The 24,263-nt window shown below is 44.8% G+C and overlaps 1 protein-coding gene and 1 pseudogene across 1 annotated transcript in view; one reads left to right on the top strand and one right to left on the bottom strand.

The window, feature by feature from the left end:
* Positions 1-460: 460 nt before the first annotated feature.
* On the bottom strand, positions 461-1,190 carry LOC127230482 (ceramide-1-phosphate transfer protein-like; annotated as a pseudogene).
* A 6,764-nt stretch (positions 1,191-7,954) lies between these two features.
* Tnfsf11 (TNF superfamily member 11) overlaps positions 7,955-24,263 on the top strand; it is a 30,447-nt gene continuing 14,138 nt past the window's right edge. The window contains exons 1-2 of the mRNA XM_051195772.1: positions 7,955-8,223; positions 15,104-15,271. Of these exons, the coding sequence (XP_051051729.1) occupies positions 8,002-8,223; positions 15,104-15,271 (390 nt within the window). The 5' untranslated portion in view covers positions 7,955-8,001. The remainder of the gene's footprint in view (positions 8,224-15,103; positions 15,272-24,263) is intronic.

Here is a 24,263-nt window from a genome sequence, read left to right on the forward strand (position 1 = left end):
CATGCCATGGCCAAAAGAACCTCATCTTACCCAAGGACAGCTTTTGTAATATGAAGAGCCCCCAGGCTTACAGGCCCAGGGGTTGTTTGCCTGGCACCAGTGAATCCACGTCTCGGGCTCAAGATGGGCAAGGGAAGGATACACATTGGCTGGGCATGTTGACTTTGGGGGACACAGAACCTCAGCTCCAGGGTCCTGTTTCCTCACACCATTTCATATTCCACACCTGGGAGGTAGAACACGACCCTCCTTCCCCATCTTCTCCATTTGCCATCTGCATCTCAATAAGGCCTGACTGAACACACACATAACTAAAGTAGAGGACAAAGCTGGAGTTCAGTTGTCTCATCCTGGACCAAGAGCATGACTAGTATCCACCTCAACTTGGTTCAGCTGCCCACCAGCCTGTGGCTCTTAACAAGCTTTCAGGAGTGACAGTAGCATCCAGAAAGCATTGCTGTGGGAGTAGTCCCAGGTTACCCAAGCTCAGTTCTGAGCAGGGGAAGCCCAGATGGTATGGGCACTGCCACTAGGGCAGGTCTAACAGAGAGTGCTCAGCATAGAGCTTCTGGGAGACATCATACACATGCTCAGTGAACGGTAGTGCCTCTTCCAGCATCTCCATTGCCTACTCAGAGGACCCCACATTCATGGCCTTGAGAAAGACCTTGCATGCGGGCAGGGCACAGAAGGCTACAGTGACAGCTTGACGTATGATCCAGGAGTGATAGGCAGCCAGTGTGGCATTATAGGCATCACTGCAGAGTGTGGAGGTACGAGCATCCTCAGGGCTGGTGCGCAGGCCCTCCAGGAACATCTGTAGTCAGCGCAGAGCTAGATGTAGGCGCAGCACAGTCCAGCATCCTGAGTTAGGGTATCGGGAATGGGAGCGGCGATCTACGTCCACCAGCTTGTTGCCCACCTCATAGACTACCATGGACTGCAAGCTAGTGTAGTGTTCATACTGTGGGCTGTTCCTCAGGTGCTCCATTATCTGCAGCGTTGAGACCATATCCTTGGAAATGAATGAGAAGCCAGCACGCAGGCTATTCAGAAACCTGACTAGCCCCTTCCAGCTGTCGATATAGTGGTCCAATAGTACCTCTTCCTCCTCATTGAGACACTGCTTGAAGCTGATCAGGACAACTTTAAGGTTGAAATCTGTCTCTGGGCCATCCATCTTCCAACATGAGCTGAAATAGTTTTACACAGAACTTTTAGTCATCATGCTGGATTAGCTCACTCTGTGGTTCATATTCTCAAGAAGGGGTTGGGAAGAAGGTCTGGGACAGGTTCCTGTGGCGAAGAGCAAAGGGTATGAGGCAGAGGTCAGTGATGGGGAGGATTAACCAAAATTGCAATAAGGTTGCTATGAGAGCAGAATCTTTGCCTGTCCATCCCTGCTGTCTGTGGAGACGTGAGTCCACAGCCTGGATCAGTCAGGTAGGTGTCCCCATGCTTCCGCCACTCCCAGAGCCTGTTTCCCAATGGATGTTTCTTATACTGCAGGAGACAGAGTAATGCTTTCCATATCCAACGTCCATATCCAAGGCCCCTACTATATACATATATCATACATATAATTATATATACTAAAGCTAAGGGGTCTTGAAATCAGGGTATAAAGCCATATTGTCTGAGTGGGTGCAGTGTTAGCAAAGGGCTCTTTATAAGAGGGAGAGTCAGAGAGAATATGTAAGGACAGAAATAGAGGTCAGAGACTGCATTGATGAGCTTCAAAGGGACCCCTGTGCTGAGAATGTAGGTAGAGGCTAGAAGACGAAAAACAAACAAACAAACAAAGAACAAGAGAAGGGGCTCTCCTCCGAAGACTCCAGCAAAACAAAACAGGCAAGCCCCCCCCCAACCCCAGCAGAGACATTTCAGACTTTTGACCTCCAGAGCTTCAAGATAATACATTTCTTTGTTATTTTTAAGTTACTAAATTTGTTATTTGTGCAATAAGAGATGAATACACACTCCTTGGCCCAACATGATAAAGAGAGACAAAGATGTTGCCAGAGCTGTGCAGGACGAAAGGCTGGATGTGAGCAATTCAGCCATGAACTATCTCTGAGGCTGGGAATTAGGATGAGAGAGAATCAAGACCTTACTTTCCTTCTCCCTTTGCCTTTTGGACCACTGCCTCCCACTTGCTGCTGTTGGTCAGCCCTGGTTCAGCAGAGTCATGTAAAGGGAATGGGGATAACACAGGCAATGGGGAGAGCACAGGGATAGGGATAGAGCAGGAATGGGGATGGAGCAGGGATGGGGTTAGCACAGGGATGGGGATGGAGCAGGGTTGGGGATGGAGCAGGGATGGGGATGGAGCAGGGATGGGGATGGAGCAGGGATGGGGATGGAGCAGGGATGGGGATGGAGCAGGGATGGGGATGGAGCAGGGATGGGGATGGAGCAGGGATGGGGATGGAGCAGGGATGGGGATGGAGCAGGGATGGGGATGGAGCAGGGATGGGGATGGAGCAGGGATGGGGATGGAGCAGGGATGGGGATGGAGCAGGGATGGGGATGGAGCAGGGATGGGGATGGAGCAGGGATGGGGATGGAGCAGGGATGGGGATGGAGCAGGGTTGGGGATGGAGCAGGGATGGGGATAGCACAGGTGATGAAGATCAGCCTCCTTGCTACAGAGGAGAGAGGAAAAGGGAATGTATCTGCTGAAGAGAGAAGAGCTGAACAAATGGAAGATAAAGAACACAGCAGTTGAATTATTATAATAGTCTTTTTTAGACACAATTTTAACCAGAAAAGGGTTGTGTTATAATAAATATTCAATCCTTTACTAGAGTTCAAGAAATCACCATTTTCCTTCATTTTTCTTTTTCCATCAGAAATTACTATTTCATCATGAACAAATAAATAAACAGATGAACACATACACAGGCCATTTTGGAGTAAGTTTCATAGTGTGATCTCATTATTATTTGTGGAGTAACAAACACACCACACAGTCTGTCATCCGGAGCCATCAAGCAGGCTCTTAGTTGTCAGCAGAATTCTCAGTCCCATTTTTTCTAACAACGATGTAAGGAACCTGAAAAATTCGATACTCTGATGGAAAGTTCTTACTGACCTCATCAAACATGATGATGTAACATCACCTTTTACAGCATCTAACAAAAGCCTTCTCCAGAGAAACATGTCTCACAGGGATGTTCACACTCAGTGGCTTTCATATTCAGTTTGATAAAGGACTTAAGAGAACATTGATATTGCTGTGAAGGTCAGGTGAAAATTTCCAGTTTTCCCCCTTTATGTATTCAGGGGAAGAAAGAGGCAATTTTTTGGACTTTCTAATCAGATGCAACTAGCAGGAAAACTCTTGTAATGCAGCCAAAATGCTTCATCTTTGAAGAAGAGAGACAGCTTGGGTAGCATGAGTAGATAGAAGTATAGAAAACAAGGAACAGTGATAAATAATTCAGGAAAGTTTTTCTTAAACTGCCCAGCATAAGAACATCAAAGATAACTGTTTCTTTCCACCAAATTTAGACTATAAAATACTCTTTTCCAAACAGAGTGGATGCTGCTTAATTTTTATTTGTCAATGTGGTAGGACTCTGGGATGCTAAGACAGGACTGCACAGATCTACGGATCTATGAGTGTGTTTCTGGAAGGGAGGAACATGTGAATCAGGAGATTTTGTAAAATGGATCGCCCTCCCCTGGCTGGGTGCAGACCATCCGATCTATGGAGAGATCCAATAGAACAACAGGGTGGAAGCAGGACCAGTTCTCCTTGCTTGGTCATATTTGCTGGCAAAGTGGCCTTCTCCAGTCTTTAGTAACACTAGTTCTTAGATTTTTGGCTGGAATCTGTTAAGTCTCTCTGCGTCTTAGGCCTTAGAACCAATGCTATGAGGGCTGCTAGAATCAGTAAATCAATGAAGGATTATAAAACAATGATAGAATCCACCTCAAAATGGCAAAAGCAGACTATATTGGTCTGAGAGGTTGGCACCCTCAAATCCTACATCTCAATAGCCAAAGGTACACTAGAATATGACAGGTCTGAAAATTTATTTTTATTATTATTATATATTTGCGTTGAAAGTGAGGAAGGAATACTCCTCCTCCTCATTCTCCTCCTTCATTGATCAACTATAGAGAAGGAGATGAGTCAAATTGTTTGTTTCTGCATCTCCTGGCACCCAGGTGTGTGAAGTTTGTGGCTGCTTTCTGGAATGCCTTTGGCTGCAGGTTTCTTGAAGCCTTAGGCTTGTTTTATGGCCCTGGTTTTGAAGTGGGGGATTTCCTTTATTCCTGACCCTTTATATATAAAGGATAGGGACCATTATTTTCTGTCTGGTTGCTTCTTGCTGTTAGAGGGAGCGTCATTTGGAAGTTTTGGGGTCTGAGTGGCTCAGAGAGAAGTGCTATCTCTGAAGGAAGGCACACATATCTCTATTGGCAGTAGTCAGGAAGTCTAGGGAGCTAGAAGATCACAAGACCTCTTACCCTCCGTGATCATTTCAACCATTGCCTTACAATAGCAGATTCTCCACTCCTCTCTCAAAATATTTGTTTATTTTTACTTCAAAGACAACACATACATATCAAATCTATCCAAACAATGCAATGAAAAGATAGATCAGAAGCTAGTAGATGTGAAGAAATCTACGAATTCTGTATGTAGGATATGGGTAAGAGAATACCAGAAATGCTGTTAAGTGTGATCTTTCTATGTCTGTCCTCTCTAGCATCACTAAATCTTTCTGGCATCTTTTCTTTGATTTATGGCCTCACCCAATCACCAAATCATCCTCTCACCCCTCGCCCACTGCTGTTGCTGGGCATACATCAAGTCATGCCTATTACCAAATAACAATGGCCAGCATAGTACACACTGTCTATATCAACTAAGTTAGGCCTTCCCATAATTCTATGATGCTGATAATCCTAGCTCCATGCCTATCTTAACAGGGAGTGTTCAAAAGCGTAAGTGAATTGCCTTTGTTGGGTAGATAGGAGGAACAGGGGCTATCCAGTCAGTGTGTTTAATACTGCCTTTGGATGCTTTTTTCTAGGCTGCATGAACCTTGTTCTTAACTCCAGGCCCTTCCCTTGATGGCTGGGGCCATGCACTGTGTAAAAGGGAGAAATCCAGATGAGCACCAGCATCCATATTTCTCTTTGCATCTTGACAATGCATACAATGCCGCCAGCTGGCCTCACACACCACTGTCTTCCCTGCCATGATGGACTGTATCTTCACACCAAAAGCTATCCTTTGGATAGGTGCTTGCACCTCTTTCTAGCACGCTTATCTGCCTACACTTTGTCATCTCTCAAATCCAACCTCAAATCAGTCCTTGGGTCATCCAGTATGGTTCTATTTGAAACCAAGTGTTCTCTTACTTTAAACTTGTCACATTTGGATGCTGCTGAAGATAGAATACACATTTGAATACGTATTGATCTTGGTCACAGAAACTTTTCTTTTGCTGAAAACTGAATAAGGAGTGCAGTAAATAGAAGATGGAACCTGGCTGTCTCAGCCTGTAGCAGGTTTGTGGAAAATTAGCCTCTATGTTTGTGGTCCTGACAGTTCAAGATCTGATGGATTCTGCCAGGTAGACTTGAAAGCAGCATATTAAATGCTTTCAAAAGCTGGGTCTCTGTACCAGTTAACCAGGAGAAGCAGTCACTAGGGCCTAAGGGGGATGACTGGCAACCCTGGTTGCTAAAGAATGTGGAGGTGAGCTAGAGAGGGATTCCCAACAGTGGCCCATGGCTTAGTGTTTCTCAATTCTAACCTCCCCACTTGTTCATGAGTCATTTCCTTTTCCTGGATGACAGGTCTTTCTCTTTTGCTTTATAATCCTCAAGTTTTACTACTTTCAAAACCTTCTTTTGCCTGAGTATTTCCCATGTCTACTAAAACTACCTGTACTGTGTATGACTTTCCAACAAGCACTTTTCATCTAAGAGAGCAATGTTTCTCTAAGGGCAAAATGGGAAGTACGCATGGGATCCCTTCCGCTATAGAATGAGGTGGTTGTCTTGCAGAAGCATCGATGCCTGGGTTGCAAGCTGATCACAACACAGGTAAACTTGGCTCTTCTGCAAAAGGAACAAGATTCACTTGTCAGTTTGAGAACAATTGAAGCTATTCGCTGCTAATGGTACAACTCAAGCTCTCAAGGGGGAAAAGACATGCTTTGAGAAACTTCTGTCAGAGTGATCTCCTTTCCCAACCACCAAAGATTTTAATGATTCAACAAAAATGTCTCTCTCTCTCTCTTTCTCTCTCTCTCTCTCTCTCTCTCTCTCTCTCTCTCTCTCTCTCACACACACACACACACACACACACGATTTAGGCTTTTGGTGTTGTGACATCCATTGTCAGTACTAGAAGCTCTATGGACAGTGAATTGATACTTTCCATATGACTGATATGTAGTGCTCAAAATTGACCCTGGATAAGAGATTCATTAAAAGAATACAAGGAACAATGGGTATTAATGTAGCCAAGTGGGAAAGCATCCCTCACTCACTCAGAGCCAGGTCTCCAGTGATACACCACCCCTGTAGAAATGTCCACCATCAGACAACTAGGCAGACAGAAATGAACAACTAAAGAAGGTGGACACATCTAAGCTTGCTAGGCAGCATTGCACTCTTGAACATGTATCAGACACTTTGAACTTGTATCAGGATTTGTATGAAATCTAGTGTTTCTTCCTGAGGGGCATAATTTTGAATCAAGACATTAAACAAGAACAACTTGAAAAATGTTTTTTTTAAAAAAACATACATTTATTCTGCCTGTGTAAGTGGTACACACCTTTAATCCCAAAACTCGGGAGGCAGAAACAGAGGTGAGACCCAGACAGAATGAGCTCTATGAGATTGAGGTCAGTTTGGTCCATATAGCAAGCTTCAGGCCAGCTAAATCTTCATAGGGAGAATTTAAAGAAATAAAAACAACAACAAATTTGCGTGCGTGCGTGCGTGCGTGCGTGCGTGCGTGTGTGTGTGTGTGTGTGTGTGTGTGTGTGTGTGTGTGTGTACACGCGCGCTCATGCAGGGGTGGGGGTTGTCCGAGGACATCTTTCAGAAGTAGGTTCTCTTCCTCTGCAATGAAGATTCCACTGGTCAAATTCAGGTCATCAAGATTTGCTGCAAGACTCTTAACCTGCTGAGCCATCTCTTGGGCCCTCAACATTAGGATTTCTTAATCACTGAAGCTTAACTCTGCCATTTGATCTGGCACCAGCTCTTTCCTGGGAAGCCTGCTTACAGCTTTGCACCCCCTTACCCTTCCTTTTTGATCCAGTTCTTCCCCTCTCTCCTGTCGTCGTCCCCTCCCCTTTCCCCACTTCCCTCTCATATGGGCGCCTATAGGCCCATTGCAGCATCATTCAAAACCTGCCTCAAGTAGTCAATTTTAAGAGAGAGGGAGGGATTTTAGCGGGAGTTCTAGAATTTCCCCAAGTCTTCCCAATATCCCCGAGAGGCTATATTTGGAAGCATAGCAGAGGCCAAACCTCAGGATCCTTGAGGAAGGCCTCATCTGAAATTTAGAGAGTGGTGGACAGGAAAGCGCTTCGGAGGAGTTCACTGAAGCCAACTCTCTATGTCTTACGGAGGAAACTGAGGCCCAGTGATGCAAACTGAGGATGGACAAGCTGAGGGAGCCAGGAACCACGGGACCCACCCACAGCCTCCACCTCAGAGGGCCTTTCTGGGGAGGGAGGAGGTTGGTTGGTGAGAGTGAGGAAGAGGGGGAGGGTGAAGGAAAGGAAGGAGGGCTTGAAGTGGGAGTGGAAGAGGCAGCCTCCCTGGGGCTGATTGGCTCTCGAGGCCAGCCCTCTCCACGAGGTTTATAAGAGTTAGGGCTGCCTTGGGTACCCTGCCCTCTTTCCCGCACCCAGGGAAGTCACTGCCAAGACCTCGGTGAACCCGTTCTTAGCGGCGGGAAACCGGGAAGGACAGAGCGATCGCGGAGCAGGGCGCCCGAGTAACGGGCGCCGCGCCATGCGCCGGGCCAGCCGAGACTACAGCAAGTACCTGCGCGGCTCGGAGGAGATGGGCGGCTGCCCCGGCGCCCCGCACGAGGGTCCGCTGCACCCCGCGCCTTCAGCACCCGCCGCGCCGCCGCCCCCCGCGGCCTCCCGATCCACCTTCCTGGGCCTCCTGGGGCTGGGGCTGGGCCAGGTGGTCTGCAGTGTCGCTCTGTTCCTGTACTTTCGAGCGCAGGTGAGTAGCTGCCTTCTCTGTCCTGTTCTCTGCCCGGGAAACTGAGTCTGGCCCCCGGGCTGGACTCTTGGGATCTGGCCTATTTCGGGAGGGGAAAGCGACCCTCCAAGGAAGGGCACTTGGGAGGGGGGCTCCAGCCAGGCTCACCCGCACTTCCCCTCCCGCAGGGCAGCATGTAGAAGTTTAGCTACTCTGGTTCTGGTAGAGGATGGGTTTGAATTTCCCCCCAGAAGCAGCATTGGCCGCTCCCCTTTTGTGCGAGTGATCTCATGCTTTCTCCCCACCTGGCATTTCGCACTTGGAGTTAAGAAGCTACCTTAACCCATTTAGGGAAAAAGTGAGTGCTTTCCCAACGTGCTAACTGACTGTGTCTGCTTGGCCTTTTCTGGCGTTCTGGGAACCCAGTGCGAAGGTGCCACTAGTCCTTGGAGCACCTGGGGGTGAAAATTCATGTCTCCAGATTCTCAGAGTGACACATCTACCAAATATACCGGTCCCAGGGCTGGGGCTTTGCAACTCTCTGGAGCTCAGGCTCTGAGGGTGAAGGGACAGCCCCACTGTGCCTGTCTCTGAGGTGCACAGAGGCAGGAAGGTGCCTGTGTGTGTGTGTGTGTGTGTGTGTGTGTGTGTGTGTGTGTGTGTGTGTGTGTGTACAGCCCTGACAGCAATCTAGCCAGTAACCAACCTTTGAAGAGAGGAAGAAGCCCCACGCTGAACTGCGGGGAGATGGAAGAGAGAGGAAGGGGTAAATTTGTAATATTATGCTTTCTGGTGGTTTGTGCTCTTGTGTTTTCTTGGAAATTGCAGAGCAGTTGGTTGGATTCATTCAAATACTCTTGTCTGGTACTATGAACTCTTTCTCAGAGGAAGTGGGGGGCTGACTGTGCATATTTTTATGGGAAAAGAAAGTTGGGTTTGGACTTCGTTTGTTTCCAGAATCGAAGGTGATTACTAATCCAAAGTGGATGCATTGCAATGTGCCATCGCCTGGGTTGTGTAGGTTTTTGACACGTGTCAAAGTCTTGAACTGTTCTTTGGATCCTACATTTTGTTAATTATTCAGATCTGCTGGTTTGCAGTTTATACCACTGTTGTGGTTACCCGCTAATGCAAAAATAGAAAGACCATAAACCAGTACTTCTGCAAACCCATGTTAATAATCACACTTGTTACCTGTTGAGATTTTCTTCCCCAGACAAGTTTCGGGTGGTTTGATGGTGATAGAAGTCACACAAATGCTTATGAAAGTGAGCAAACATTTCCCCCTTTGTTGGGGTATAGGGGGTCAATGAGGAGCAACTTATCTGCTGTCTACTGCCATCTGGCATTTTAATGCACGTGTATGGAGAACCCGCATAGTGTGTTGCACTATTGAAAGCTATGGGATTGACTTAAGATCACTGTATGTGCAGTCCCTGTGTGTGTGTGTGTGTGTGTGTGTGTGTGTGTGTGTGGTGCCAGGGGGATAGGGTATGCTTCCAGTAAGAGGATATTATCACTCTTTGCAAAGGGATTTTAGGCCTGAAGATGCAGTAGTCTGGGTGTTCTATTTTTTTTTCCTAGATAGGGTCATAACATCTTTTCCCAGCAGTGATGGTGAAGGGAACATTGAGGTCAGAAAGAAGCCTGGAGTGAACATGTTCTATGGACCCTTAGCTTGCCAGGAACCCTGGGACTCGGCATGACTGTGGAGCAAGGAGTCACCAGTGAGGCTCTTGTTCAACTTTCCTGAAGGATTTCTGTGGTAGTGGGGTGGCCTAACATGTCTGTCATCTTCCATCCATCACACAATAGTATCCAACGCACAAGAATAACAATGAAACATTTTCCCAAAGTAAACATGTGAGATGTCAAGCTAAGCCAGATGATTTTCCTTTGGAGAATTTAATGCCATCAGATTTCTGGGCACAATTTTTCTTTCCTCTCTCTTTCCCCTTCTCTCCCTCCCTCCCTCCCTCCCTCTCTCCCTCCTTTCCTTCCTCCCTTCTTAGCTAGGGTTACATGTAGCCCAGGATGACCTCAAACTTGTCATGTAGCCAAGGATATCACACCTCCCAAGAGCTAGGTCTGCAGGATGCACCACCATGTCTGGTTTATGTATTGTGGTGCTGGGATTAAATACACAGAGTGTACCATACCTATAGTCCCCAATCACTGCAAAGATCCATTTTCTCTAAGACTTACTGGAAATATTTTAGTTATTATTCTGAACCCAGCTCTGTAACTACATGTTAAAAGGGTTGTCTCCATTACTAGCATAGCATTAGGAAAAACACATGTATTTGAGTAATTTGAGTATTCTGATTGCATATCACTGAGTGTGGTATCCACACTTGGTACCTAAGGGAATCCTAATCGCTTAAGAGATACATTCAGAAAGCCTTACACATGCAATGCTGTGATGTCTGGAAGATGTTCCAAAATAATTGATAGAAATGTGTGAAGGTGTAGGGGGTCTCGTAGCTTATACAAAGCATGATTTCTGGCCATGTGTGAATAATTGTTGAAGGTGGGTTCTGGCACACAAGGGCTCAATCTACAATTCTTTACTTTTATGTATTTTGTTTTTAAACCCTGCTCCCTTTCCCTGTGCACATGGCAGCCTCCCAGGCTGCTTATCACCCAGGACAGCAGTCACTACTGCAAATCTGATGTTGAGGTGGGCAGGCAGTGTGTTTGAAAACCCGATAAGGAAGCAGCCCAAATGTCAAGCATCCTGCTTCACCCAACCCTATGAAAGAATGATCAGTTTCAAGGAAGTTCACAAAGAAAAGAAAAGTTCATTTCCTAGCCACAGCATCATCTGATCATCTGATAGGTGCATTTTCAAAGCCCCGTGTGTGTGTGTGTGTGTGTGTGTGTGTGTGTGTGTGTGTGTGTGTGTTACTGGGACAGGGCCTCCAGTGTGTGCTTACTTTCCCAGCCCTAACGAGATCCATTTAAAGTCAGATGCTCGTTGGTGTTTGCAGGCACACATGTAGGTGTGACTGGTTCTTTTGTGGAATGCAGCTGATGTGCCATCCAGGAAGACGGGGTGCTTGTTTGTTCAGTCCCCACCACTACCCCCAGCATTTAACACAGTGCCTGACTGACTTAATTGGCTGATAGGCCTTTCAAAAGATTTGCCACCCTACACACCTCTCCATTTCTGATGTACTATTATGCAAATATAAAGTAGCAAATATCTGGTACTTTCAACCATGCCAATCCTCTATCCAGACTGCTGTGTACCCCAAAGATGCTACTGGGTGGGAGAGCCATACGTTTGGTTACTCTGAGCACTGGTGCAGTTCCCCCAGTAACCGTCCTCCAGACCTGCTTTGCTTGGACGGCCCGCCCTCACCGTGCGCTTGGCCTTGAACCTCTCAAGCTTCTTGCCTTTCTTTGCCTGGGCACCTCAAGGAGAACACACATCTGGTTAGAGATACACATCTGATTTCTAACTTGTCATACTTAAGGAGGTAGATAAATGGACAATTCAAAGTCAATTTTGCTGAATAATCATGAGTTCCTTTGTCACAGTAATTGATGAGGTTTGGAGATGTGAGTAGTGGTTCAAGTGCAATTTTGAAGCATTTGAAGAAAGATTCAACAATTGACTTTAACGTAGGCATTCCATAAAATTGGGTGAGGGCTTATCACTGGCATCCCTTCCTCCCTCCCTCCCTCCCTCCCTCCCTCCCTCCCTCCCTCCCTCCCTCCCTCCCTCCCTCCCTCCCTTCCTTCCTCCTTCTCTCCTGTCTCCCTCCCTCCCCCTCTCTCTTTCTTTCTGTCTTCCTTTCTTTTTTGCGGGAAAGGACAGCCTTTGATGCCACATTTTTGTGATCTTATTTTTACTTTTATTAATTAACAAGCTTGTATGCTTTTCTTGTACTTATTGAACACACACACACACACACACACACACACATTTTAACCAATCCTTTTTTATTTTACATACCAATCCTAGTTCCCCCTTCCCCCTCCTCCCACTTCCCCCACCTTCAAAGAGTGAAGCTTTAAAGTGTTAGATACACAAATTCATATAGCTATTCTGATATTAAAATGCCCCTTGGCCAAGATTGAGTACATAGCACAATATTGCACCAGGTAATAACGGTCCATGGCTTGATACAAATTTAAAAAAAAAAAAAATGGCATGCTCAACATGAAGTGACAGACTTTGTTGACTCCCCATGGGAGGTCTCACCCTCTCTGAGGAGTAGATGGGAGGTGTATCTGACATTTTAAAGCTTCACTTGTTGGAGTTTAATACCGAGACAATGAACTTGGACCCAGTTACAGTACACGCCTGTGAGCCCATGCTGGTGATTAGTGGCTCCTTGAGTATTGGCAGTGCTCAGTGCCGGGCTGCTGCTTCTGTTAGGAGACCTTTAGTTTGTAGAATGCAAGCGGAATGGATTTTGTGCAGGGTCTCCAGGCATCCTAATGCCACACGGTCCCTTCAGTCAGCTCTTGTCTGGTAATAAGCCATTGCAGAATCCTGATTTCCTGAGGTCTGAACCCAGACCTTCATAGCAAGTGCCCTGACATGTCTGCTTTTATAGGATGCTTATTGACTGACACGAGCCTTTTTTAAAAGTCTGATTGAGCTGGGTACAGTGGTACACACCTTTAATCTCAGGACAAGGGAGGCAGAGGCAAGCTGGACCCTGTGAGTTTCAGACTAGCTTGATTGCCATAGAGAGTTCCAGGCCTGCCAGGGCTGTACAGTGAGGCTCTTGTGTAAAAAAAATTAAAAAAAAATTAATAGCTGCCCTTCGGTGAAAACTCACACTCTCTGACTTGTACTAATTGTTCCAAAGAAAATAAATGAAATAAATATGCATTGTAAATAATTTTGTTTCATGATAAGATCTCACTCATGTTTACAGATTATCCTTATATATTTTAGAACTTTATTTATTTGTGTGTGTGTGTGTGTGTGTGTGTGTGTCTATGGGAGTATGACACACGTGTGCAGGCACTTTCAGATCCAGAACGGGGGGTGGGGTGGGGTGCTATCTCTTGGAGCTGGAGTCACAGGCAGCAGTGAGCTGCCTGACTTCAGTGCTGGGAACCAAAGTTCTCTTAGCTACCGAGCCATTTCTTCAGCCCCAGATCATCCTTGTATTTGCAGGACTAGAATAATAAAGCATGTGTGCATGTTTAGTAAAAGACTAATTTAAGAGTTACAAGTATGGAGAGGGCACCTTTTAGTTTGTTCCTGAGGACGAACTAATAAGGGCATAACTTATTCTGATTTCTTTCATCTAATTAAATTGGTGTTAGGTCTGCCTGCGCTTTGGTTGTTATAAACTTACATAATTTCCCTTTGCATTTAGTCTACTCTTTAGCTACTGTTAGGTAGATGTTCATGAAATACTTTGACTTTTGGAAGAAAGAAGGCAAGTGAAGCTGTTGTTAAAGCAGTCAAACAGTCAAAGTCAGCTGGGTGGTGATGGCATATAACTTTAATCCCAGCACTCTTGGATCTCTTTAAGTTCAAGGCCAGCTTGGTCTAGGAGTGAGTTCCAGGACAGCCAGGGCTACACAGAGAAACTCTGTCTCAACAAACAAAACAAAACAAAACAAACAAATAAAACAAAAAACAAAAAAAGAAAGAAAACAAACAAAAAAAGAAGATCAAAGAAAAAAAACAAATCAAACCCCCTCTCCCCCCTCTCTACCCCTCTTCCCCTCTCCCCCTTTCCCCCCCTTTCTCTCTCCTCCTTTCCCTTCTCCTCCTTTCCCCTCCCTCCCTCCCCCCTCTCCCCCTCTTCCTTGGTGGTCAAAGCAGCTGCAGAGCCTTGTAGGAGCTGGGGAAGTAGAAGGCAACCTTCTTGAAGAACATGGAGAGATGCTCGGCTGGAAACTTTTGTATGCTTGGTGGTGTTCTGTTAGTAACTCCATGGGAACGTTTTGAATGAGACAATCCTTACACTTTAGCATTCCTAGCACTTGGTCCATATGGCCTGCACAAGTACCCTCTCCACCCTGATGTGAAGACAGACACCACCCTTACCTGTTTGTAAGATCCTGGTTGTGAATACGGGGTAAATAGATATGCATGGGAAAGAAGTTACACCCCTGCCTTCCAGTTTTGCCTTATTTATGATGGTGCCACTCTTTGGGTCTCCAAATGGGCACTTCATCCCCATGTCTTTCACCTAACATGCAGCACGCGTCTTATTATCCTTGTTTATGAGACAGGGCCTTATATTGTAGTCCAGGCTAGCCTGGAAATCACTATGTAGCTGTCCTCAGACTCACGCTGATCCTTCTGCTTCAGCTCCTCAAGTCTTTCGATTATAATTGTGAACCACAAGTCTAGCATGACAAGTCTTTCCTTACCTACTTGCATCACATGTGATATCCTTAATATCTCTACTGTCCATGAAGAAGTTTATTCCCCATGAATCACACACATTCGCATCTGTTAAGAATATGTGGCATCATGTATTGTGAATGATTGTTAGCTACTACCAAAATGAATTCAGAAGTCAGTGAGTTTTGGGCAAGGGAGATGGATCGGTCAATAAAATACTTGCCACACAAATCCCAGGGATGGGCAACAGACTAGAGGATCCTGAGATCTTTCTGGTCTCCCCTAGGGGCAAGCTCCAGGTTCTTCAAAAGACTCCATCTCAAAAAATTAGGGTGGAGTGTGACAGAGGAAGATATCCAACTTCAACTCCTGGCTTCCGAATGTGCATGTTAGGTGCTCATACCCACACATGCATGGGTGCGCACTTAAAAAAAAATGTTTGCATCAACTACAGGGTAATTTTGTTAATTATCTAAAGCTCTCTATATAATTATATAAAACTCTAAGCATCACCCTTTTGTTATTGAGTTACATTTCATTAACCATAATTCCTTTAATATCCTCCCTCCCCAGATGGATCCTAACAGGATATCAGAAGATAGCACTCACTGCATTTATAGAATTCTGAGACTCCATGAGAACACAGGCTTGCAGGACTCGACTATGGAGAATGACGACACAGATGCACTACCTGACCCCTGCAGGAGGGTGAAACAAGCCTTTCACTGGGCCGTGCAAAAGGTAAGTCTGCACTGAAGTCCCTCAGCCAAGGGTTCTTGCTGACACTACAGTAACTGAATTGAGAAGCGCTGTTGACTCTGTTCGTTTGTTTTAATAAATTGCTGATGGGGCTATCTTAAAGGGGAATCTTTTGAAGTTGGTGGTGGTCAGTTTCTTTCTTTCTTTGTTTTCTGCTTTTTGTTTTTCAAGACAGGGTTTCCCTGTGTACCATGGCTGTCCTGGAACTCACTGTGTAGAGCAGGCTGGCCTTGAACTCACAGAGATCCCCTTGCCTCAGCCCCTAGAGTGCACCACCACTGCCTGGCTCTTTTCTTCCCTTTTAAGAGGAGGGATTTGAATGTGTATCTGGAAGGAAAACCAAAGTGACTCTAGTGTGTAGGCGATTGCCTTGTTAGTTTGAATCCTTTACCTAAAAACCGTGTTCTAGCTTTTCGGGATTTCTTGTTGGCTCTTTTCCCATCTGCGTCTGTAGGAGTCCCTTCAGGGGAGCTGTCGGGTGTGGTGAGAGGCAGGTGTGCAGAGAAGGAAACTCGGTGATAGGGGAGGTGGGAATCGTGTGTCTCCTTTCTCATTTTCTGCGAGGGCTGGGCAATAAGCGAGACGAGAATGAAGAGGTTGGTGACAACTGTGCTATCAGCCTCAGCTGAGACCCGTATCTGCCTGTCAGGTTTTCCTGAGTACAGCCACCTGGGAAGTCTGCTGCCTCAGAATTAATGTTCTGACTCCACCAAAAACTGGGTAGGAGTCCAGTGCTCACTGCTGTGTGTGCATGTGAACCCCCCGCCAGCCCTCCCGGCGTCCAGCCCGCTACTTCCTGCCTTGTCTCGTTATCTCAGAATATCCCTAGCATTCTCAATGCTGTTGGGTCTTGAATTTGTTAAGATTTACTAATTGACTAGTACAGTTCTAGCTTAGTTCTCCAGGGGGAGCCAGTAGATCTACAAGTGTGTCAGCTAAAAGTCCAGGTGGGGCGACTAAGCTGTAAAACTAATGAAGGTAGAGAAAACACTTTCAAGGTGCGGCTGGCTATATTTTATTCAATGTAAGACACCACTAACTTTCAGCTTACTTCGTTTGTCACATCAGCATAAGACAAAATGTGGACAACGTGACCGTCACAGATGCTACGTGCACCTCAATTTCAGAGACGATTCATTAAAACCGAGTAGCATAGAAATCAGCAAGATGGATCTCATTGGAGCAAGTACAAGAAGGCATGTTGCTTCAGCCGCTATCATCTGTCTTTGTGAATATGTGTATATATAATTTAATACAGTATAAAGTGACTTTAAATGAGTGAGCACAGTTTGGATTGGGGGGAAAAGAAAGAGCTTTACCATTGTTGAAAGGTTACAGCCCTTCTTGGTTGGGGGATGGAGCTTAGGGGTGGAATGAAGCGTGCTTAGTATGGCTGACGCTCTGGGTTCAAGTTCACAGCGTGGCAAACTAGGACAAAGACCAGACGAGAAGAATCTACTGCTGGTATTAAAGGCGCACGGTTATGGCAGCTCACGTCTGTAATCCCCAGCTGAGGCAGGGGGATTGTGAGTTTGAGGTTAGCATGAGCTACATCGTGAGACAGTCCCTCTGAGAGGAAGAGAGGAGGGGAAGGAGAGAGGAGGAGAGAGCCTAGTCTTTTGTTGTGAGCCTAGCTTTTAGCGGCTGAGCCGTTTCTCCAGCCCGAGCCTAGTCTTTTATATTAACAGATAATTATGGTTCTCACGAGGAGTGGGACTTTATTTCATTGAATTTGTACTTTATTTGCTATGCTATAGGGGTTTGCATTTTAGAAAACATGGGCAATTTATGAAATCCGTTTAAAAGCTCAATGAACTATTACAATAAGCGGGTGTACACTGGTATAATATGCACAGTATTGTAGTAACCAGTGCATGTTAGAGGTCTAAGATCCAGGCTCTTCCTAGGCCTGATCTTTAGGAAGGAGACGAATGTTACCCAATCCTTATCATTACAGTTAACCGGCATCCATATGGTACAACTGTGAACCTAGGCATTTCACTGTACCTTTCTTTCTTAGGTCCAAGAATTTACTCTTTATCCTGATCAAATGAATGGTTCACCAAACGCATTACCCCTTGATGAAAGTCGCTGGTTAACGTGACGTGTGCGGTATTTGCCGAGTAGTCAGATTTCTAATTTGTCTTGGCAATGCTAAAAATAGGATGGGTATAGCAGGCATTCTGGAAGTAGCTTTGTGTCTTAACTTTAGTTCTAGCAGATATTGAGTGAACCCATAAAGCAATTCTTGTCTAGCTACAATCAGTATTGAGAGACCAGCCCATGCAGTGGTAACACATACCAGACATGAGTGCAATATCACATTATAGGCATGCAGAAAGTGGTGTTTACCCAGCTCATTGTGGTCAGACAAGTAATCTTGTTTTCCCCTCCTTTTTTGTTTGTGGCTAGGTTTTCTTGGCCTTTAGTCCCCTTTAGCACAGAACTCTGAAAGCTCCTACTGGTCCAACTCTACCGACCGCAATTTATAAAGTCTATCTTAACAGTCTATGACAATAAAAAGAAAAACACTCGTACAAATGCGGTGTCTGATGTGCAAAGCGATGCCTGTTTTCAGTGTTGGCAGCCTTCCTGGGCTCTGTCTGGCTAGCTGGGCTCGGACAGAGTAGTGAGTTCAGGGCTTACCCAGGACTGCTGTGTGTGGCAGGCAGGACATTTCACCCTAGACCTTCTATCTGGACTCTGTGGTTAGACATCTGTTGATGGCTCTAGTAAATGTGCTGAGCCCTTAGGGCTGTGACTTCACCTGCCTTCACTGTGCCATGTTGTTTTACAGAAAAACTGTCTGAAACTTGCCTGCCAAAGTGTTTAGATGAGTGATATCAAAGGGTGAGACCAATAGATGCCACCTTGTTATCTGTCTGCAAGGAGGTACCCTGTGCCTTGAAGGGGGTAGGAAGAAGCAAAAGGACTTATGGTTGCTTTATTTATTTCTTATTTATTTACTCCCTAATGGTTGCTTTATCTATTTCTTATTTATTTAATCCCTGTGGGTATTTTGCCTTCATGTATGTCTGTGTACCTCGTGTATGCCTGGTACCCTCAGAGGCCAGAGGAAGGAGCCCAGATCCTCTGGACCTGGAGTCACTAGCAGCTGTATGGGTGCTGGGAATTGAACCTGGGTCCTCTGGAAGGGCAGTCAGTGTTCTTAACTGCTGAGCCATCTCTCCAGCCCCTGTACTTGTTTTTCATATTAGCTTTTAAAAGCTAGACTTTACCTTGTGAATTGTGTGTGTGTGTGTGTGTGTGTGTGTGTGTGTGTGTGTGTGTGTGTAAAAGTGTGCTCACCCCTGCCTATGTGTATAGAGGCTGGAGGTTGACATCAGGACATCAGGTATCTTCTTCCATTGAGCTCCACCTTGTTTGTTTTTTGTCTTAGGGGTTTGGGGTTTATTTTTTTTTGTTTGTTTGTTTTTTGGGTTTTTTTTTTTTTTTTTTTTTTTTTTTTTTGGAGACAGAGTGTCTCATAGAATGTGGAGCTTGCTCATTTGGTGAGCCTGGCTGGCTGGTCAGTGAGTTCCCAGGGTCTGCCTGGCTCTTCTCCCAAGCACTGGGAGAAGATGGGCATCCCTATGTCTGGCTTTCATGATGCCTTCATTGTTCATCAAACAGTTTTCCCACTAAGCCATATCTACAGACCTGAATATAAATATTTTTACTGTACATAATATATAAGACTTCTTTTATTTAATATTTATGTAGACAAACATTTTTTTGAGAACATTAAATTTTTTTCCTGATAGAGCTTGAGAGAGGGCTGTATTGGTAAAGTGCTTAGAAGACCTGAGTTTAATTTCTAGAACACACATTTTAAAATGCTGGCAGGGGCTGGAGAGATGGCTTGGTGCTAAGAGCACTAGCTGCTTTCCAGGGACCCCAGGTTCCATTCCCTGCTGTCTGTAATTTCACTTCCAGGTGGTATGACAACTTCTCCTGGTCTCCCTGACCACCAGGCACACGTGTGGTATAGATAAATGGTTCAGACAAAACACCTATCCTCATAAAATAAAATAAAACTCCAGGACTAGGTTCTTGTAATTCTTACATTATGGAAGAAGTGACAAGGAAATCCTAAGGGCTCGCTGGAGAGTCAGCCTGGCATATGTGGCAAATACCAGACCAGTAAAAACCTATCTTTCAGAAAAAAAAAAAAAAAAAAAAAAAAAAAAGATGGAATGCCAAAAAAAAAAAAAAAAAAAAAAAAAAAAAAAGGTAGTCATGTGGTATCTCTCTCTGTCTCTCCCTCTCTCGGTCTATCTCTCTGTGTCTCTCTCTGTCTCTGTCTCCCTCCCTCTGTCTGTCTCTATCTCTGTCTGTCTCTCTCTCTCTCTCTCTCACACACACACACACACACTTGTAACTTGCCTGATAATGTCTAGGACTGAGTTAGCTCAGTGTCTCAGTGTTCCCTAGCCTTAGTCCTCCTGCACAGAAGGCTCAGCTAGCTTCTGTGCTGTCATTTGCCTATAAAGCTTGAGGAAGGGGCTGCCTAAAACCCCCAGGGAAGAGGAGATAGTTATGAGCGTGCCATCTCTAATATTAGCTCAAACAAACAAGCAAAACAACAAACAAACAGAAAAAGCGCTCATAAATGTCCATCTATATCCTAGTCTTTGGGAGAGGAGCCAGACAGATCCTGGGGACTTACACATCAGCCAGCCTACCCAAACAAACAAGCTCCACATTCTATGAGGTACTCTGTCTCAAAAAAAAAAAAAAAAAAAAAAAAAAAAAAAAACCAAGGTGGAGATCAATAGCGCCTCTAGCCTCTATACAGGTTGAACAATAAGAAAAGTCTACAGACTGTGGAACAAACCTGTAAGCTTCCACAGGCCAAGGACTCTAGTTGGCTTTTGAATGTATCACACCTAACTTATTCTTAGGACTGTTTGAAAGAAAGAAAAGAAAGAAAGAAAGAAAGGCACACATATGAATGTTGGCCCACCTATTGAACTCTGTAAACTAAGGTTCTTGAATGAAATGGGGGCATCAACCAATTTCTGATGCCATTAGGAAATGTTATAAAGATAGTTCTTTCTCATCTGGTATATCAGACATGTGCTTGGTTATCGTGAATGGCCGCTGTGAACAATATTGCTGCAGTGCCTTTAAAATTGGGTCTCTATGTGAACGTGGTGTCTCCATGTAGACTTCTCATGTCCTGTGGGTGTGTGCTATTCCACAGTCTGCTCACTGTGTATACAGAGACCTAGAATGTATGCTGGAAACTTGACTCTGGTTTCTTATGTAAGTACAATTGTGTAGAACTCTCTAATCCCATTCCCAAATATGAAAAAAGCCAAGAATGGGAACTAGAGCGATGGCTCAGTGGTTAAGAGCACTTGCTGCTCTTGAAGAGGACCTGAGATACAATCCCAGCACTCATTTTGGTTTCCAACCATCGTATGTCCTCTACTGGCCTCTGTGAGCACTGCACACATGTGGTACACATACATTCATGTAGGCAAAACACTCTCACACATCAAATAAGTAATTCTTCAAACAAACACCAACCAACCCATTAATAGCAATGGCAGTCAATCTTGTTCACAGACATCTGACCCTTGAATGCAGTGGTTCTCAACCCTTGGGCCGTGACTCCTTTGTGGGGGTCACATATCAGATATCTGGCATATCAGATATTTATATTACAATTCATAACAGTTGTAGATGTACAATTTTGAAGCAACAACAAAATAATTTTATGGTTGGGGGTCACCACAACATGAGGAACTGTATTAAAGGGTCACAGCATTAAGAAGGTTGAGAATAATGGTTCTAATGCCTTACTGGAGAAAGAACGTAAGAAAGTCATTATTAGAGCATAATTGTTGTGCTGAGATAGTCAGTATATGTTTAGTCCCATTCCCGTTATAATCGATAATGTATATTCACACTGTACCTTTATTGCAAGACTAGTCCACCCATCATTTCTGATGCTTCTGCTGTGCAATGAAATAGTTCACTGCTGCTTGTTATTTTCTTGACTGGAAGAATCTTAGTAATGGAAATGGCTGGTTACGTTTCTTTTTCTTTCTATCATACTCCTAAGATGAGCCATCCAGGGCTGGATTCTCTTTCTTCAACATGTCTGCACCTTCCCTGTGTCCAGGGTGGCCTGTTGGACTGCCATACTTAGATAGGGAAAGAGTAACAGAAAAAGTAATGGCCCTTTGTGGGAGTGGTACCCCTGTACTAATACACCCTGCTGGCTAGACATCTAGTGTCCAGCTGAGCTTCCATTTGCATGTGATGCTTCAGGAAGAGACTGACTAGAACCAACAAGGAGAGAGAGATGCCATTGGCAGTTTCTGACATGCATTAGCTCTGAATTAGTAGGAAAATAGACTCACTATATGCAACACACACACACACATATCTGTATAGATGTTCATATATATAAAGCATGTGTTAACACAAGTCTGAAAAGTTTCTGTGGTCAGGATGTTATTTTCTAAAGTTTATATTTAAGTAACTAGACAGATCAAGAGAGAGCATGGAAGAGAGGTTGAACAGTAGCTTTAACAACATTCACCCCTTAAGGGAGTGTCTGTCACAGGTTCTTCTAGACTTACATTTATAATTTTGATTGCCACTTGCCATTTTTGATTAGATTTTATGGATTCAGAAACATTTGATCAAAAACAGAATGTTCATCATGTTGAGTGGTTGTTTAATTTTTTCCTCGAGGAACTCTGATTCCTTTGGATTCCAGTGTTGATTACTAGAAAAAGCCTTACCAGGATTGTGCACATGTCTTTAATCCCAGTACTTACGAGGCTGAGGCAAATGGATCTTTGTGAGTTTGAGGACAGCCTGGTCTATAGCCTAGTGAATTTCAGGACAGTTGGCCAAAAACAAAAAAGCATATCCACAAATTTCAACTGAAGTAAAATAGAAATCAATGAAAATTTGAACAAGTTATGTCTGCCTGGAGACTTTGGAGTTGTTATGTAGATATTATTTTTCATAGATTTTTTTTTCAGTTTCCAAAGAAAGATCAAGGGGTGACTTCAAATCCCATTTACTGTCTTTTTGCCTTTGTGTTCAAGAATATGTATCCTAAGAGAATTTCTCATAAACACAGAAGGAAACTTGAGTTTGGGTCACTGGTGTTCCCAAGTCGAGATGTTAGTCATGTAGTGGTTTTCCAGTAGTATTCCATCTCCCTTTGCCATAACAGTTTTGGGAATTGTAATCAACCTCAGTCATATTTAGTGTGTATAAAAGCCATCTTTATGGGAAATCTGAAGTAAAATCCACAAAGATTCCCTCCAGAGCCAAGGCCATCCTTGTATTAGTGACTTTTCTGTTGCTGTGATTAAAACATCATGACCAAGGCAATTTACAGAAGAAAGGCTCTATTTGGGCTTACAGTCCCAGACAGATAAGAGCCCCTCACGCCAGGGGGAGTGTAGCTGTATGCAAAAGGTATGGTAGCAGGAATTGAATGCTGAGAGCGCAAATTGTCAATAATAGGGGAGGAGAGAGAGACAGAGACACACACACACACACACAGAGAGAGAGAGAGAGAGAGACAGAGAGAGAGAGAGACAGAGAGAGAGAGAGAGAGAGAGAGAGAGAGAGAGAGAGAGAGAGAGAGAGAGAGAGAGAGAGACCACATTGGGAATGGCAGGAGGCTTTGAAAACTTAGAGCTCCATCCCCAGTGACATACTTCTTCTAGCAAGCTGTACCTTCTAGAGCCCTACAAATCGTGCCATCAAGTGTTCAAATACACAACTCTGTGGAGGGAGAACATTCTCATTTAAAGCACAACACCTTCTACCATTTGCCCAACAAAAGTCTGGCGAAGTATACTTAATCTCAGGAGAGCCCAGAGAGGTTTGCAATGGTGATGTGAGAGGCTGTCTGTGCTCTCAATGTCCCAGGATGGAAGAAAGGACATTTTGAATGGGCATCTTGAAGGAGAGAGTTGGAAGGATATACTTGAGAGGGGGCACTCATGATGGGCCAACTTCAGAGTTTTGGAGGAGCTTGTGATGGATGCTAGGGGTGAGTTGCCTTGCACATGCAGGGAGAGTGGCAGTCCATGGAACAGAAGGGAGGAAAAGTTCTGGGGTACTGTTTTTCCAATCTAGCTGCATCTTCAATGAACTTGGGGGTCGTTGTTTGGTTTATTTTAAGAGCTCCCAGATCCTTGGCTAGAGATTCTGACTTGATAGCCACAAGGGTGGACCTTATGGACTCTCCAAACGATCCCAAGTGCAAAGAGTCACTGGCAGACAGAACAGCTATCTTTTACGTTTCTTTTTAATGAATTGAATATGAGAGAGAGAGAGAGAGAGAGAGAGAGAGAGAGAGAGAGAGAGAGAGAGAGAGAGAGAGATAGTGGAGGCTAGAAGCTGGAGCAAGTGGTGTTTATCAGAGATGATCTGACATCTAGTGACTGTTGAGCCTGAAGTTCAAGGTTTGGAAGAGATCCGCTCTAGGAAACTTCCTGGTCACTAAGATGCTGGGGTAAAAATACTAATTTAAAAATGCTAAGGGTTCAACTTTTCCAGAACACAGAATGCTCTTTATGTCCACCACAGCTACTCCTTGGGCCGAGTGACAGCTCTGTCACCTCCACCACACCTAGCTAGAAGTCTGAGGATGGTCTAAAGCTTTTACCCCTAGCTTGTCCCCTGACCTTCATGCTGTGGATTCTGCCTCCTCACAAAACATTCAAACAGGGCTCTACATGGTGGATGAATGAATTAGGCTCTCATTGAGCATTTCAGGCCCATTTTTGCCTAGTTGTTTTTCAGATTGTCTCTCAATGTCATGCAGTGTGGGCATGTCCCAAAAGAGGCTCCCACTCCCCTAATGCTTGCCCACCTGCCTGTGGAGACCCTAATTCCACACAAGTACACACAGCTTGTTATTTGAACCTTGGTTGCATGTATCCAGGCTGGATCTGCCTTATCCTAGGTGAGGTTTTCAAGGTCCTGT

Source organism: Phodopus roborovskii, unplaced genomic scaffold, assembly GCF_943737965.1.
Source record: "Phodopus roborovskii unplaced genomic scaffold, PHOROB, whole genome shotgun sequence".
Taxonomy (NCBI): Eukaryota; Metazoa; Chordata; class Mammalia; order Rodentia; family Cricetidae; genus Phodopus; species Phodopus roborovskii.